Source organism: Suncus etruscus, chromosome 14 (assembly GCF_024139225.1).
Source record: "Suncus etruscus isolate mSunEtr1 chromosome 14, mSunEtr1.pri.cur, whole genome shotgun sequence".
NCBI lineage: Eukaryota > Metazoa > Chordata > Mammalia > Eulipotyphla > Soricidae > Suncus > Suncus etruscus.
The window spans coordinates 91,829,554-91,847,296 of NC_064861.1; the positions used below are offsets into that span (position 1 = coordinate 91,829,554).

At 43.3% G+C, this 17,743-nt stretch overlaps 1 protein-coding gene across 1 annotated transcript; it reads right to left on the bottom strand.

Moving 5' to 3' along the window:
• Window positions 1–11,974: 11,974 nt before the first annotated feature.
• On the bottom strand, window positions 11,975–17,095 carry LOC126028600 (vomeronasal type-1 receptor 4-like). Its single transcript, XM_049787549.1, has 4 exons — window positions 16,976–17,095; window positions 15,157–15,234; window positions 13,702–13,774; window positions 11,975–12,969 (listed from the first exon to the last, which is right to left on the bottom strand). Exons 1-4 carry the CDS (start codon window positions 17,093–17,095, stop codon window positions 11,975–11,977), a joined length of 1,266 nt encoding a protein of 421 aa, XP_049643506.1.
• Between the last annotated feature and the right edge of the window lie 648 nt (window positions 17,096–17,743).

The window sequence follows — 17,743 nt, forward strand, 5'->3', positions numbered from 1 at the left end:
AAAGCCAAAATAGTGATTAGAGACAACGAAGAAATGTGGATATCTACTCACCTCAGAATTAATAAATATCAGGGAGTCCTAGAATGCTGGAGCCATCACAAGATATGAGGCAAGCCCCGGAAGCTTAAGAAAGAGCTGTTCTTAAACAGATCAATCTACTGAAGCCACATGACAAAGTCTAAACCAAAATCCATCGGTAAGGGACAAAGAACAAGAGTGAGGCAGGGAAGGTATAGAAAAATGGAGAGAGGAAAGATAGGAAAGGGGAGCCAGAGACAAGAAAGGTTGAGACAAAGACTCTACATACATGAGCCACAGAGCCAACAAGGGTTGCTACTGAGAGTGTCAGAGCTGAGTGGGGACTAGGAGAGGGACAGACTCTACCTGCTTCTGTGCAGCTGCAGCTCCTGTTTGGGCTAGGGCCGGCCCAGGAGTGGGCGCATTTGCACAGGCTGTTCTCATCCAGTGACTATATACATCAGGGATAAGCTGGCAAGAAGACCCTCAGGACCCCCATCACCTGTCACCCGCTGCCCCCTGGACCTTATTTGTCCCCTCGCTTGGGACACCTCGAGGAGCTGACATCAACTGTCCCAGTAGGCTGAGTCCCAGATTGCTGATTAGGTTAATGATTAAGAAGCCCCATCACCATCTGAGCCCCCCTTTGTGCTCAGGAGACCCACATCACAAAGTAAAGTTGGGGTTGTCAGAGTTGTTGGCACTCTGCTTCCCTGAGGGATGGGATGGGGGTGACTCAGAGCAACTGCTGGTACTCCTGACCCAGCCTTTTCTGTGTCACTCCTGATGTCACACTGGGCCACAGCAGGTGGAAAGACATTGTGGGCACAGCTCAGGGCTGGGCTCAGGTAAGCTGAACAGTTATTCACACAACTAACAACCCAGATCTCCCTTCTTCCCTGTCCCTCTCTGATGGGAACACAGCAGAGAAGCAGGGCCAGGGAGTGCAGGATCACAGTGCTGCCAGACTCAGCCAGATCATCTAGATGAGGAAACCCAAAGATCAGCATCTAAGCACCCACCCCTCTTCTTCACACACAATAAGGATAAGCCAGAGCCATAGCATAGCAAGGAGGGCACTGACCTGGCTCACAGCTGATCTAGGTTTGATCCCCAGCATCCTCATATGGTACCCTGAACCTGCTAGGGTTGTTCCTGAGCAGAAAGAGAGGAGTATGTCCTGAACACTGCTAAGTTTGGCTCCTCAAATTTTTTATTTTATTTTATTTTATTTTGGTTTTGGGGCCACACCTAAGGCACTCAGAAGTTTCTCCTGATTTCTCCTGATTTCTTCACTCAGAAATCACTCCTGGCAGGCTCAGGGAATCACATGGGATACTGGGGATCAACCCAGGTTCATGCCAGATTGACCACATGCAAGGCAAATGCCCTACCTGCTGTGCTAAAGTTCCAGCCCCTAACATTTTAAAATTAAATACAATACAATAATATTCACCAAAACCCAGCCCCCTGTATTCCAAGGGATATAAAATGGTTTTTAAAGGCTCTGGAGCAAAAGTACATTGGGAAGGCCGTTTGCCTTGCATTCAGCCAATTCATTTTGATCTCTGGCATCATAGTGGGTCTCCTGAGCCTGTCAGGAGTGATCATTAAGCACTGCTCGATGTGTCTCTCCCCCCCCCCAAAAAAAGGGGGAAAGAAATGAAAGGTTTTATAAAGAATTTTCAAATGATATGTAAAGCTCTTGGGCTTCCTCTGGAATCCATTCTACCATAATTTGTCAATTTCCCTGCCTTTATTTCTCTTCCTTTCCTTAGCTAAAATCTTCTGAACTCTGCCATTTAATCTCTGTCACTTTATTTTTCTTTTGTTTTGTTTTTGGGGAGTCACATCTGGCATGCTCAAGGCTACTCCTGCCTCTGTGCTCAGGAATTACCCCCGTCAGGGTTTGATGGACCAAATGGGGATGCCGGGGATTGAACCTGGGTAGCCATCATGCATGTGCATATGGCAAACACCCTCCCCATGGTACCATCACCCTGGTCTTTGCTTCTGTCTTGTCTGCTTGAGGACAAGAACCAAACCTGATGTTTGGCAGGATCTGATGGAAGGATCTACTTGGAGATCCCCTTAGACTCAGCACTGTAGGATTAAAGAACTGTGGCTGGGGGCCCAGAGAAATAGCACAGCGGCGTTTGCCTTGCAAGCAGCCGATCCAGGACCTAAGGTGGTTGGTTCGAATCCCAGTGTCCCATATGGTCCCTCGTGCCTGAGAGGAGCTATTTCTGAGAAGACAGCCAGGAGTTACCCCTGAGCACCGCCGGGTGTGGCCCGAAAACCAAAAAAAAAAAAAAGAACTGTGATTGGGCTCTGAGCTCAGGAACACTGTGACTGGGTGAGAAGGAGGGAGAAACCTAGACCTAATGAACAAAGGGACCAGAAGTCAATGCTTTTGGTCATAAAATGCCCAGCTGTGAGGAGGCCCAGCGTGATAGCACAGTAAGGAGAGCATTTGCCTTGCACATTGCTTATATACTTCCATCACTGGCACCCCATTAGGTCCCCCAAGCATGCCAGGAATTATTTCTGAGTGCAGAGTTGGGAATGAACAGTAAAAATAAACTTGTTTCTTTTTTTTTTCTTCCACACATTCAATTTTGTTTTGAGGTCATATTGGATGGCACTTGAGGGATCCTCCTGGCTCGACTATCAAAAATCATTTCTAGCAGGCTCAAAAGTGCTGGGGATTAAACCCAGGGATGGAACCTGGATTGATCATATGCAAAGCAACACCCTCCCCATTGTGCTATTGCTTGGGCCTTACACATTTAATTTTAATAATGCATTAGAGAGATTCAGAGTGCTGCCCATCCAAATGCCCACATCCTTTAAGAACTTGGAATAAATGCTTCAAAAGTGTGCTTTGAGGCAGATAGTTCATTTGCCTTGGGCATGGCCAAACCATGTTCAATCTCCAGCAGCCCAGAAAGTCCCCTGAGCCTGCCTGCCAGGTGTAATTTCTTAGCACAGAGCTAGGAGTAACCCTTGAGCATCACCAGGTGGGGGCACTCTCAAAAAATATAGAAACAGAAAAATGTGTCGTCTGGCATCTTAGAACTCATTTGCCAAACCAATGATGAAAGAAAATTTGAAAATAAAAAGTGGGGAGGGAAGGAGAGAATTGCATGCTCTGATTTGAACATCTAATAGAAAGTTCTAGAAATTCCCTTCCTCTTGCTCTCTCTTCCCCTCCTCCCTCTTTCTCTTCCTCTACCCTCCTCTCTGTTGAATGTTTAAAATTTTATTTTGTTTTGTATTGTTTTGGGACCACACCCAGTGATGCTCAGGGGTTACTCCTGGCTATGTGCTCAGAAATCGCTCCTGATTTGGGGGACCATATGGGATGCTGAGGAATTGAACCGCAGTCCATCCTGGGTCAGCCATCTCTGCAAGGCAAAAGCCCTATCACGGTGCCACCACTCTGACCCCAATATTTAAGAATTTTTAAGAAAGAAATTGGTCTATAGACCCATAGAATGGAATGTGGCCAACCTGGCTCTTTCACGACTGCTGTCAGGGGAGATAGCACAGCTGGAAGGGCACTTATCTTGTAAGTGGAAGACCCTGATTCGATCCCTATCATCCCATTGGGTCCCCTGAATATTGCCAAGTAGTAATTCCTGAGCAAAAAGTCAGGAGCAACACTTGAGCTTTGAGTTTAGTGTGGCCTAAAAACGAAAAAATTAAAATAAAAACATTTAGAAGATGGAAAGCCAGAGTTAAATTGGCCCAAATAGGCTAGGTCCATCCTAAATACTCATGTCTCTCCTTTATTCAGGAACAATATCATTTGTCATATTCCTCCCTCTGTCACTTTATGTTCCCTATGTGACATCCAAGTCCCGTACTCAGCAGTCCACCAACCTTGAAGGTCAGGTCCCATCTCCCAGATGCTCTCCTCTCAGTCCTGCCTTTCCTGTTTTTCTCTTCCTCTCTTGTCTCCTCTCACTTCTGCTCCCCTCCCTCTTTCACTGTCTATCAATTCTGGTCCCCTTTCTCCATCTTGGTCTGCATGCCCCCCCCCCAAGGCAGAGGCACTTCCTCATTCCCCTCAGATACTCATCTCCTCCCAACTTCCAAAAAAAAAAGCAAAAATGAAAAAAGAATGAAAGTGAGGAAGTTCTAGAAATCCAGGGTGTCATTCTGGGGTAAAACAAGGAAGCCAACCAGGGAAATAGGAATATAGGAAATTCAGATCTAGGATAGGGGGGTGTTCTATGATAAGGTTCCTGGGGTCTTGAGGGTGAAAGGACCAAACTGAAGCTATGACAGGCATCAGATGGTACAATAGGCCCCTTGGTATCAATGAAGCATTAAATTCCAGGAAATACCACAAAACTATCAGGAAACTTAAACCCACTTGAGCAAATGATCTTTTTTGTGCAATTGAGTCACCCCACCCCCAAACAAACATCCTGTTTACATTCTGCTTGCAACCACCATAAAATCCTTATTAGGTATCGTTTCCTCACCACCACCACCGCCACCAAATCACCTAGAGCCCTAAAAGTAATGCTGTAATGTGTAGCAGATCCCTGTAATAGTCACCTAGTCCATTGGAAAATTCTCAAAACTGGGTATAAAAGTAAGATTGGAAGAAGGGCCAAGGTCACCATCTCACTATAAGTGGTTGACCCCAGCATGCTGGAATCTGGGCTTCAATAAATGATCCTTACTTTTGCATCCTGTGTCAATTGGTCAATTTGTATCCTGATCAATTGGTCTCAGCTTTGGAACCAACAAGGAAAGCCAGAAAAGACCCTTCAAAAAATGGGACAGCAGATCCAAGCCCCACAGCACACAGGGAAAGGAGAGGAGCAGCATTAGGGGAGTGGTGCACAGAGGGAGGGGCCAGGCACAACAAAGGGGATCAGGACCATGTTGGGGGCCCAACGGTGATGGTGAAGAAGCAGGAGTGTCTGTTGTATGTGTCTAGCTCAGATGCAGGACACATCCACAGGCTTTCCCAAATAGCCAGGAGCAAATACAATGGCTGACATCAGCACAGCAGGGTCCTGAGGGACTTCAAGATGAAGGGTCCTCAGGAGAGCCCACTCCCTGCACCCCTTTTTCTCATTGTTCTAGGGAGATCACTGCATCAGTGGCAAAGGGCAAGGATATGTGGATCCATAGTACAGCAAGTCAGACATTTATCTTGCATAAGAAAGAGAGAAAGAATGAAATAAAGAGAAGAAAGAAAGAAAGAAAGAAAGAAAGAAAGAAAGAAAGAAAGAAAGAAAGAAAAGAAAAGAAAGAAAGAAAGAAAGAAAAGAAAGAAAGAAAGAAAGAAAGAAGAAAAAAGAAAGAAGAAAGAAAGAGAAGAAAGAGAAGGAAGGAGGAAGGAAGGAAGGAAGGAAGGAAGGAAGAAGGAAGGAAGGAAGGAAGAAGGAAGGAAGGAAGGAAGGAAGGAAGGAAGGAAGGAAGGAAGGAAGGAAGGAGAAGGAAGGAAGGAAGGAAAGGAAAGAGGAAGGAAGGAAGAAGGAAAGAAAGAAAGAAAGAAAGAAAGAAGAAAGAAAGAAAGAAAGAAAGAAAAGAAAGAAAGAGAAAAAAGAAAGAAAGAAAGAAAGAAGAAAAGAAAGAAAGAAAAGAAGAAAGAAAAGAAAGAATAAGAAAGAAAGAAAGAAAGAAAGAAAGAAAAACAAAGAAAGAAGAAAGAAAGAAAGAAAGAAAGAAAGAAGAAAGAAAGAAAGAAAGAAAGAAAGAAAGAAAGAAAGAAAAACAAAGAAAGAAGAAAGAAAGAAAGAAAGAAAGAAAGAAGAAAGAAAGAAAGAAAGAAAAGAAAGAAAGAAAGAAAGAAAGAAGAAAGAAAGAAAGAAGAAAGAGAGAAAGAATGAAGAAAGAGAGAAAGAAAGAGAGAAAGAAAGAAGAAAGAGAGGAGGAAGGGAGGGAGGGAGGGAGGGAGGGAGGAAGGAAGGAAGGAAGGAAGAAAGGAAGGAAGGAAGGAAAGAAGAAAGGAAGGAAGGAGGGAGGGAGGGAGGGGGAGAGAGGCAGGGAGAAAGGGAGGGAGAGAGGGAGGGAGGAAGGGAGGAAGAGAGAGGAAGGAAGGGAGGAAGAGAGATGAAGGAAGGAAGGAAGGATGGAAGGAAGGGAGGGAAAGGAACGAAGGAAGGGTGGAAGGAAGGAAGGGAGAGGAAGGAAGGAAGGAATGAAGGAAGGAAGGAAGGAAGGAAGGAAGGAAGGAAGGAAGGAAGGAAGGAAGGAAGGAAGGGAGGAAGGAAGGGAGGGAGGGAGGAAGGAAGGGCTAGAAATGGCAAAGTAGGTAAGGCATCTACCTTGCATGCAGCGTGCAGCCCATCTGGGTTTGATCCCAATATCTCATAGGGTCCCCTGAGCCTGCCAGAGTGATTTCTGAGCACAGAGCCAGGAGTAAACCCTGAGCGCCTCTAATGTGCCCCCAAAATAAGGAAAAAGAGAAAGAAGGAAATTATAACTTTATAAATCATAGTGCCTTAGTAAAACATTTGAGTTTATTTTTAAGGACGAAAATTGTTAAATGAACCTATCAAGCTCTGGAATGTGGCCAACCTGGCTCTTTTTCTCTTTCTGTCAGGGAAGATAGTACAATGGAGAGTGCCAGCATTCCATTTGATTCTCTGGACATGGCCATGGAGAGTGATACATGAGCACAGAGCCAGGAGCAACCCCTGCACACTGCCAGATGTGACCCAAAATCCAAAAAATAACAAAATAAAAAGAAAGGTTCAGAGGATGAAAAGTCAGAGTTTAATTAGTCTGACTAGGTAGGCTGGGTCCCTCCCAAATATTCAGGGGTCTTCTTTATGATGTCATTCATCCTGTCCCTCTCTCACTCTCTGTCCCCTGTACAACATCCAGGTCCCATGTCCTGTGGTCCACCCACCTTGAGACAAGATCCCATCTCCCGCTTTGCTCTGTGTCCCTTGTCTGCTTTCCTGGTCATCACTTCTGCCCTGGGGCTTTCCCAGGTGGTTCCCTGTGCCTGTCTCAACTGTCACCTCTTATCCTGTCCTGGCTTTTTTGGTGCCTGGACTTAGACACTGGTGTCTGGGCTATGCCTGATTTAAAGCTTTTCAGGTGCTTCTGCTCTGCCCACATCTGACCTACAAGGCCTGCCTAAAGCATGACCATAATTCTGGGCACACGTACAAAGAGCGAAGTGATCGAGGGTGAAGAGTGGGCTAGGAACCTCCTTTTATCTGCTGCCAATTCCCACCCTGCAGCATCTCTTAACCATGGCAATATTGAAAGTGATCACTTATTACTATGTCGAATACTAGCCTCAAAGAGCCAAGGTACAGTTAGAGCAGAGAAGGAATCATGGAGACCATGATGATTGGAAATGATCACTCTGGGAAGAACTGGGTGTTTAAAGGAGGGAGAGTGATATGAAAGATACTCATTCAGTAGCAAAATTGCAAATTGCAACAACTAAAAAGTTGGGGATGGAGCCAGAGTGATAGCAAATGTAGGCATTTGCCTTACTTATGGCTGGCCAAAGTTCGATTCCCATCACCCTATAGGGTCCCATGAACCTTCTAGGAGTGATTCCTGATACCAGGAGTATCTCCTAAGCACAGCCAGGTTAGGCAAAAAGAAGTCGTTATGTGAGAGGAGAGAGAAGAAAAAGTAGTAGTCATATAGGCAGTTGGAAGGGGAAGAGAAGGAAATTGGGGGACACTGGTGGTGTTGTGAGAACCAAAGCCCCCTGATCTAGAACCAAGGTGATCCCAAGCCTCCTGTAAAGCCACTATATTTTTCTACTCTACAACTTCCCCATAGACAGAGAAAATCAGCCCAGAAATAGAACCACAAAATCTACCCTCTAAAGGACAGAGGATCCTTCTGTTCCGTTGAGATAGAGGAATCAGGTGGTTTAGGGATGTTGCACCCAAAGTTGAGTCAGCAATGAGTTGGGACATCAGTCCTAAGAAATGATGTGATCTCTGTGCAGATAAAAATGGGCCAATTAGGGGCCCGGAGAGATAGCACAGCGGTGTTTGCCTTGCAAGCAGCCGAGCCAGGACCAAAGGTGGTTGGTTCGAGTCCCGGTGTCCCATATGGTCCCCCCGTGCCTGCCAGGAGCTATTTCTGAGCAGACAGCCAGGAGGAACCCCTGAGCACCGCCGGGTGTAGCCCAAAAACCAAAAAAAAAAAAAAAAAAGGGCCAATTATATGAAGCTCACCACAAAGAGTGGGGAGTGCAGTTAGAGAATTAACTACACTGACAACTATCATAACAATGTGAATGAACGGGGGGAGTAGAAAGCCTGTCTCAAATACAGGCAGGGGGTGGGAAGGAGGGATTTGGGGGACAATGGTGATGGGAATGTTGCACTGGTGAAGATGGGTGTTCTTTATGTGACTGAAACCCAACTGCAATCATATTCGTAATCAAGGTGTTTAAATAAAGATATTTAAAAAAAGAAAAGGATCAATCATGTATACTGTGAAGGTTGAACTGTTTGTATTCACCAATGAAATGCTTGAGTTGTTGAAGCTTGTAAAGCCCTATCTAAACTGCTTGGAGATCTGATTCGAGGTCCTTGTCAAGACTCCCCTGTGTTGCATGAGACTTGGATCTAGGCATTGTACATATTAGTAGTATGATTTATGTGATGTGGACTGCTGGCATCCTGCATGTCTTCTGCCTATAAGCCCAAAAACTGAGGCAGGAAAATAAATCACAAAGAGCTTTATGAATATGGTCATGGTTTAGGAAATTGGGTCTATAAAATTATGGGAAATCTTACAGTGGGAAGACATTAGTCAAATAGATTTTCTGTGTGTTCTGTAAATTTGAGAAGGATTTTCATTTTCTCTCTTCATAGCACCTTCAATATTTTTTATGTTTAATGATACTATGCTGGTTTGCATAGACACAAACAGGTAATTTTCTTTTCTGTAGTGGGGGTTATTCCTTATACAGACAGGAAATCTTAGACCCCAGAGTCCTCTTTTGAGAAATAGAGTTGAAAGGAAGTAAGATTGAATGACAGGAGCAGGTCCAGTAATATTTGTTACTGTTACAAGTACTTTGATAATCTCAGGGAGACTATAGAGGCAGACTGGCCTAGGAAATCAGTGATTGGCTAGGATTGTCTATATCTGTGCCAGCTGATCACAGCATGGGTCCTGATCCTAGCAAAATTCTGGAGGACTAACCTCTCCCAACCCTGGACGGGGACAGGTTCGCTCCAGGATTTCTCCCAACCCTGGAAAGGGGATGGGATATGCTCACAACATTCCTACAAAGGATGAGAGGACCAAGATCATCCCCCAACTTCACAGTGTTGATCTGACCGCTGCCTCCCAGACCTCAGCTTTGCATTGGTCAAGCCTGGGTAACCATTAATACTTACATGCCTTACGTGGTAAATCGCCTGCTCTGTCTTTAACCAATCCCAGAATTGTCTGTAAGAAATTGAGTGCCCAAAATGGAGATTTCTCCAGTATTGCTGTGTTTATGCAAAGGAACAAACCAAGATTATTCAGCTATCTGGCAAGGATCAGGGTGGAGGTGCAAAAAAAAGAAACATTTTTTTCTGTAACTGATATAATTAAAATGTATTCTAGTGGGAAAACATCCCACTCCTCTTGGGTAACCTATGTGGAAGTAACAGAAAGCAATAAATACAATCACTAGTCTTTAACAGAGAAAACATAATCTGAAAATGAGAAGTAACTCAGATCTGCATTTATTGCTGTTACTGAACCCAGTGGGAGTCCTGGGTCTTCTCCAGGAAACATCTGTAACACGAGGGAGCCTGACGAAGGCTGGTAAGGTAGCCTCACAGATGCCAAAAAAAATTATTGGGAAAATAGTGTTCCCCTGTCTAATTGATCTTATTCTTTTCAAGTGTTGAAATTGCAGAACCCAACCTGTCAATTGCCTCTTACTTGATATTTCATTCCTTCTTATTATAAGTAGGGCCTACAATCCCTTGCCAGCTTGAAGAAGTTACAGAAAATAGACCTTTAACCTCACTCCCTTTTTATGACTCTTATGGTGGTGAAATATCTTTGGAAGGCAGCAGGAAGGCTGCTAGGGAAATAGGACAAGAGGGAAAGATTGTGGCTACTCTCAGAAATGACAAGGGTAAAAGAATTAATGATACAGAACAGGAAAGAGCCCTGAAATAATAGCTATTTAAGTTACAGGAAACTCTTTTCCAAAGGAACCTCCTTTCTTTTCGCGGTGCAGAATTATAAGGACCTTATGCATGTTCATATGACTCAACTTCTAGAGCAGAATAAAGGTCATCCTGATGTACCAGCTAACAGTGGTGGTTTCAGGATGGCTGACAAGAAAGAAGATCTGATTTCTCTGATGAATGTACTAGGACACTTACCCAGACTATGGATTTAAGATTTGTGGCTCAAACTATCACCCTGGGGATCCCTCCCCTAAACTTTGGTTTCTGATTGTGCTCCACAAAATTTTCCACTACTGAGATGTAAATGTATCTGCACGAAACAACCATGAATTTTGATATTAGAATAATGGTGTGCCTTTGCTTAGAGATGACGTTTCTATGGCTCTGTACTCTGCTTACCTAAGGAAGTTAACTGCTGTTGTCTGATGCTACATTTGAACTACAACCCACAGACCATTTAACAAGGGAGGATGATTCCTACCTGTGATCCTAAGACAAGGGAGGAATGTGAAAACCAAAGGCCCCTGGGCCTAGAACCAATGTGGTCCAAGTCCCCAGTAAAGCCACTCTAAAGTATTTTTTCACTCTGTAACTTCTCCCTAGGCAGAGAGAATAGCCCAGAGATAAAAACCTCAAAATGTACCCTCTAAAGGACAGGACCCTTCTTGTTCTTTTGAGATAGAGGAATCAAGTGGTTTAGGAATGTTTTCCCCAAGGTTGAGTCAGCAATGATTTAAGACATTAAACCAAAGAAAGGATGTTATTTCTGTGAAAATATCATGGGAAATCACGTATGCAGTGAAGGTTGAACTGTTTGTATTAACAGATAAAATTCTTGAGTTGTTGAAGCTTGTAAATTCCTATATAAACTGCTTGGAGATTTTATTCGAGGTCCTTGTCAAACTGCAATGTGTTGAATGAGATTAAGACCTCAGTAAAAAAAAAAAAAAGAAAACTCCCTTTTGCACTTTGCATTATCAGAGATGGTCTCTTACTCAAAATGCCAACATTTGGTAGTCAATTCAAACCCTACAGTGGTAAATAAACTCTTGTGAAGGGATGTGTTGGAATATTCTCTGAAATTCAATCAAGAACTTTTTGGACTCTGTACCTCTCAATGATTTGTTTTCAAAAGGGAAAGTGGCAAATAAATCTACCAGACGCTCCACTTTCTTTGCCTTGTGCCTCTCCTTCCCTGAATGCTCAAGCACAGAAGGCCAGGAAACCACACAGAGGTTATCATTGCATGCTCAAGACATTTCTAGAACACAGCAGCAACTTAAAATCTAATCCCAAAACAGAATTTTATAAATGACACAGTAGCATATGGGAAGACAAGATTCAAACAGAACAAATATTTTCTTGCTATAATTATCCAACTTTTATGGACTGAGAAATAAAACAGCAGGTAGGATTTTAGTTCCATGAGGCCAACATGGTTCCAACCTTCATCACATCAGAGGGCCCCTCCACTTCCAACAGTAGTGTTCTGAGCTGAAGTAAGCCCAAAGCATTGCCAGGTGTGGCAATGATGAATGTATGTTGAATGATGAACATATGTATGATGAATGATGACTGTATGTTGCCTTGATTTAGCCCAAGAAGGATGATATGGCAATATGTAATATAAAAATGGTTCATGGACACATCACTCTTCTTTTTCTCCACAAAAATGCACACCATGTTGTGAACATTCCACTCCACTCAGAAGCAGCCTCATGTCATGCTGAACCCATGTCCAGTGTCCAATGGTCGCTTGGTGCCTTGTCCCAGACAAGATCTCAGCTTCTGGCAGAAGTTGGTCATTCCCATCTCCTGCTCCTTGTCTTTTTTCCAAAGGCAGCTCTCACCATGAGCATGGATTTGTGAAACTGGAAAGGAATCTTTGTGTTTCTCAGCAGCACAATAGGACAGAGAGTGGGGTAGCCTGAGGATAGGACCCCATTAATTTGATCCAGTTCAACAACTTTGTCAGGGTTAAAAAGTATATAGAAGGTCAGGAAGTTATTCAGGCAGTAGAAAAAGATGAAGCAGCTGACAAGCAGGATGATACTCTGGGTGGCTCTGACCTCAGGATAGGAAGGGGAGGACAGATGAGTGCTGAGCACATGCCGAACCCTCTGGTGGTGCCTATAAAGGAGAGCCACCATGTAGAGACTGGACCCCACCATGAACACCACAAAGACCAATTCCTGAAGCATCATGCCACTCAGAATCACCTTGGAGTTTGAATAGTCAACAGAAATTGCCTGGCAGTTTAGTTGATAATATCCGGCATTTGGCATGGAGCGATTATAGCCAGTGGCCCCCACAGCCCTAATGATGTGGCTGTAGGTGACCATGTTGATGAGCCAGAAGAAAAACAGAGAAGGGAAGATGCAGCCTGAAATTCTCAATTTAAGCCAGGCCCACTTGGAATGGCTGGGACTGATGGTGACAGCTTGGAAAAGAGTCAAGAGCATGGTGGTGCAGATGGGAAGACCGCGGATGACCCGGAAGGTGTACACAGTCATCTTACAGCCAAGGTCATCTAGGAAATGACGGATGGAAAAGGAGGGCATAACTTCTGGGATGAGCTTGAACATGCTGAGAGTGTTCACCAGCATCAGGTGCATGAATATTAGGTCTATGGGCTTCTTCAGAGGGGCCTGAATGCAGTAGGTGTAAGAGTAGAAAATAAACAGCGCTGAGTTCCCCAGAATGCCGATACAAATCTGGGATATTTGGAAAAATCGAAAAGTCATCTCACTTGGGAGCATGGTGATGCTGCTTCTTTGGATGCTTGAGGATACCGAGTCTGTCGAAAAGAATCAAAGATAAACTCTTAGGAAATTAGAAATAAGAATCCATAAAATAGGGAAGCTTCAGCAGGCAACACGGGGACAGCATGGTTCCATGCTGTAGGCTTTTTGGCCAAGTTTAGGGGCAGATGCAGCCTTTGGCTGCCCCCCACAACCTTCTCCTTCCTCCCTGACACCAGGTTTACCCTGGGCCACCAGCAAGGGGTGCCAGCCAGGTGGGTCCCAGCAAGCAGTCTAAGGGGACCCCAAGCCTCCCCATACCTCACCCTGCACCAGGAGCGTGTATTGGGGGAGGGAGACTGGCGAACTTCCCTTCCCACTAATCCCCATGTGTAAAATTTATATAGATTTATAAGATATCATATAGTTTAATCCACTTTGTGTTATACACTATAGATAGTTAAATTGGATCTCATAGGTGTTCATCTATGTTTACAATACACAGAATGTCTATGTTGTATTATTCCCTTCCCCCCATTGGCTCACCACCTACAGGCTCATTTCTAGTTTTTTATTCTCAACCTCACTGTCTATTACCCCACATGTAACTATTTTTACCCTCAGTTCTTTACTCCTTATGAAGCAGATTAATATCCTCCCTTAAGCTAACTGCCAGTCAGCTCCCAAAATTAAAAAATAGACTCTCAGCCTGAGAAGGAACCAATACGCTCTTCCTATCAATTTTATTATGTACGAACTCCTATCCTGCAACTCCTTTCTCTGGGTACCTGTGCTTGCTACCAGAATCAGTTTCCGAGACACCCCACTCAAAGACATTTCCTGATACGGGAGTGCTGGGAGCTGTTTACAGATTCCAGATAGCCAAATCACAGACCAAAGTGGTGTCCCAGAAACAACACCCTCCCCCTGTGATTATTTCTAAAACATAAAAGGGACATGAGTACCTCCTTTGTATATCTTAGATGTATTCCCTTAACATCTATAACTCTTTTTGAATATCCTCTTATATAATGACAATTTTGTCTGCTGGTTTTTGTTTGTTTGTTTGCTTTTTCCCCTTTGAGATCTGTTCAATAAGCAATGCTGGCAGAAGAGTATCTCTGTATAGTATTCATGTTAGAACCAAGTTACGAGAAATATTGGACTTGCTCTCTTGGCCCCCGGATGCACCAACAATACCTTGCAGCATTGTTTCTCTTTTGCATAGGCACATTAAAATGAAAAAATATTACATATGCAAACAAGTTCTTAACTAATAGAGATTGGAACACAAATTTGATAATGCAGGTAGGCCTCATACCCTGAACATTGGCATAATGATTTGACTTAGGCCTCAGAAGAATGGGCATTGCCCATACACCCCTGAACAATGGATACCATCTATGGAAACAACCACAATGGTCTATAACATTACCAGGACGCAAACCTCTACCAGGAAAGACCCTACCACTTCTCTGACATTGATTTATTCCAAAGAGTGCTCTCAACACCCAGATGACTTAGCAACAATCTGCTTGTAGGGAAGGTCTCTCCACATACAACTCAGGGGTTGGACATACTGGTATGCCTAGAGCACAGAGCCGGTCTTATGCCAATAAACTTGTGGGGTGAGGCCTTCTTATAATCAGGGCAATAATTTTTTTCCCATTCTCCCCATATTTTGCTGGGCCTATGCAAACAACAATGATTACCACTTTCACACCTTTATTACTATATTTTTAACACTTATCCTTCAAGAAAGAAAAAAAACAGTTTACTGAACTTAAAAAAACTGTAGGAGAATGCCTATCTCGAATACAGATAGGGGAAGGGAAAGAGGCAGGTGGGGCATTGGGGGTGGAAATGTTGCACTGGTGAAGGGGAGTATTCTGTTTGTGACTGAAACCCAACTTTAATCATGTTTGTAATCATGGTGCTTAAATAAAAAAAATTTTAAAAAGAATTCATGAAATAGTATCAAAATAAGTGTGTAGTTCCAGGAAAGAGAACCAATATGTTTGTCTCTTCTGATTCTCGCATAGACAAGTGGGACTTCTAGAGACTGAATCTCAGCATTCTTGAGAACCTGAAAGAACAGAATAAAAGTGTGCAATGAAGGTGAATACAATGAAGGTCTACAATGAAGATGAATATATTGTCATCAAGGGGGTTACCAAAATAGAAAATCAGGTAAGAACCTTTCAGGTAAGGCATGCAGTTAACCCAAGATCAGTTCCTGGTACCATAAAGGGTCCCTTGAGCCCTGCTAGGAACTGTAAACTCACCGCATTCACTGCATCTCCAATCACAGGTAAACGAGACTGAATCAAGGTTGCACAAGAAATAATCCAAAACAGGCTGAAAGTGAAACACGTGTAAGTCTGGCAGTCTTCTACCCAGTATGGAGCTCCTCCTGCCTGCCAGAACTACCACTTTCATTGAGTATAGAAACCAGCCCTGTGTGTGGCAGTAAACCCATCCAGGTTTACAAGTAAGACAATCTCTCTTTGGGGGTAAATGTCCAAGTTGTAAACAAACATACAAAGAAACAGGGATGAACTTTGTTTTGGGTAAAATAAGTTGTAAACCAACAGGAGTGACCCCTAGCTAAAGAGCAACAAGGAAGGCCTGAGCACAGCCAGTTGTTACTCCTACCCTTGAAGAAGAAAAAAAAAAAAGAACTGGGGGCCTGGAGAGATAGCACAGCGGCACTTGTCTTGCAAGCAGCCGATCCAGGTCCAAAGGTGGTTGGTTCGAATCCTGGTGTCCCATATGATCCTCCGTGCCTGCCAGGAGCTATTTCTGAGCAGACAGCCAGGAGTAACCTCTGAGCAATGCCGGGTGTGCCCCCCCCGAAAAAAAGAACTGGAAAAGAATAGAAAGAAAAGTAATACAGAATAATCCACAGAATTATTACAATTATCACAAAAGAATTCTAACAAAAATGATAACTGGTGCTAAAAAAATTATATTAGTACCCAGTATGATTCAGTCATATAAATAAACTATCTTTTTATGTCATCAATATACTTTTCTGAGATGGAAAGAGAAATAATATATATATTACTAAACATTTCCATGTATATTTTCTATATATATTTATATACATCAACATATATTTTATATACTTAGAAATATTTTGTAGGCTATGATACTATACACTTGAAATCTCACGTGTCTCAATGCTGAAAATGATTCACTCTGCATTTATCTTTCTCTGAATTGTATTTTGTAAAAAAAAAAAGTTAGTTTTACTACTCATGAGCACTACAGCTAATTGCCAGCATTCATCAAAGCTGTTAATAAAAAAAGGCATTGAAAATCAAGCGAATCGGAAAAACACAATATGAAGTTTATGCAACATTTACATATCATTTTTAACCAGAGTATTTCAAAGTTTAACAAAACATTGTAAGAAAAAATTTATTTCTGTTGAAAGTATGTATAGTAAGAAAACCATTTGCATTTTTATATAGTGTCTTTCTTCAAGACCAGCAAATTAATAATAAAATTGAAAGATTTATAGCACTAAATAGCAAAAATAATGAAAATATTATTCAACAGTATTAAAACCTCTAAGACAAAAACTTTTCCCCTTCATGTGAAGAGATGGAAACACTATTCAATGAAAAGTATAGGTGCACATTCAGGTGATGGCTATTGAGACAGACCACTGGAAAGGCAAAGTAATGATTAGAGATGATCAAGAAATGTGGGTACCTAATCAACCTCAGAAATTAGTAAATATCAGGGAGACCTAGAATGCTGGAGCCATTAAAAGATATAAGACAAGCCATAGAAACTGAAGAAAGAGCTACTCTAATACAACTCAATCCACTGAAGCCATATGATAAGGTCTGAAAATAAAAACTGTCAGTAAGGGACCAAGATTAAGAGCAAGGCAGGGAAGCTAGAGAGAATGGAGAGAGGAAATATAGGAAAGTGAGGCTAGAGACATGACAGGGTGGGACAAAGAATCTACATCATGAGACACAGAGCCAACAAGGGTCACCACTGAGAGTGTCAGAGCTTAGAAGTGACCAGGAATGAAGCGGGCCTTACCTGCCTCTGTGCAGCTGCAGCTCCTGTTCGGGCTCGAGCTGACTCCGGAGTGGGCGAGTCCACGCAGGCTGCTATCACCCCTTGATTGTACATCAGAGACATGCTGGCAGGGCGACCCATGGGTAACTTATCACTTGTCACTCACTGCCCCCAGGACCTTATTTGTTTCCTCACTGGTGACACCTCCAGGAACTGCCATCAACTGTCCCAGTGGGCTGAGTCCAGGATGGCTTATTAGGTTAATGACCAGGAAACCCCATCACTATCTGAGTTCCCCTGTTTGCCCATGGGACCCACATCAAAAAGTAAACTTGGAGCTGACAGAGCCATGGGCACTCCCATTCCTCTGAGGGCTGGGAACAGGGTGATTCAGAACAACTGTCTGTACCCTACCTACTCAGTTACCTATTGTGTCACTATTGATGACACAGTGGCAAGAGCAGGTAAAGAGACTCTGTGGGCACAGCTCAGGGATGGGCTAAAGTGGAGCTATGACCATTAACATACACAATGGCCAGGGGTGGAGTGTCCACATCAACTAAAACCTTGGCTCTTTCTCCCTGCCTGTCTCTCTGACAGAGACATAGGTGAGAAAGAAGCAGGGCAAGGTTGGAATTTGAAGGAGGGTGGAAGGGGTGGCACTGGGCTGCTGGGCTTAGTACAGGAAGTGGAATCACTCCACACATTTCTAAGGAGACCCCACATTTTCCATTCTGGACCAGACTAGATGGGGAACATTGGCTCCATCATTTTCTTTTAGAGTTTAAT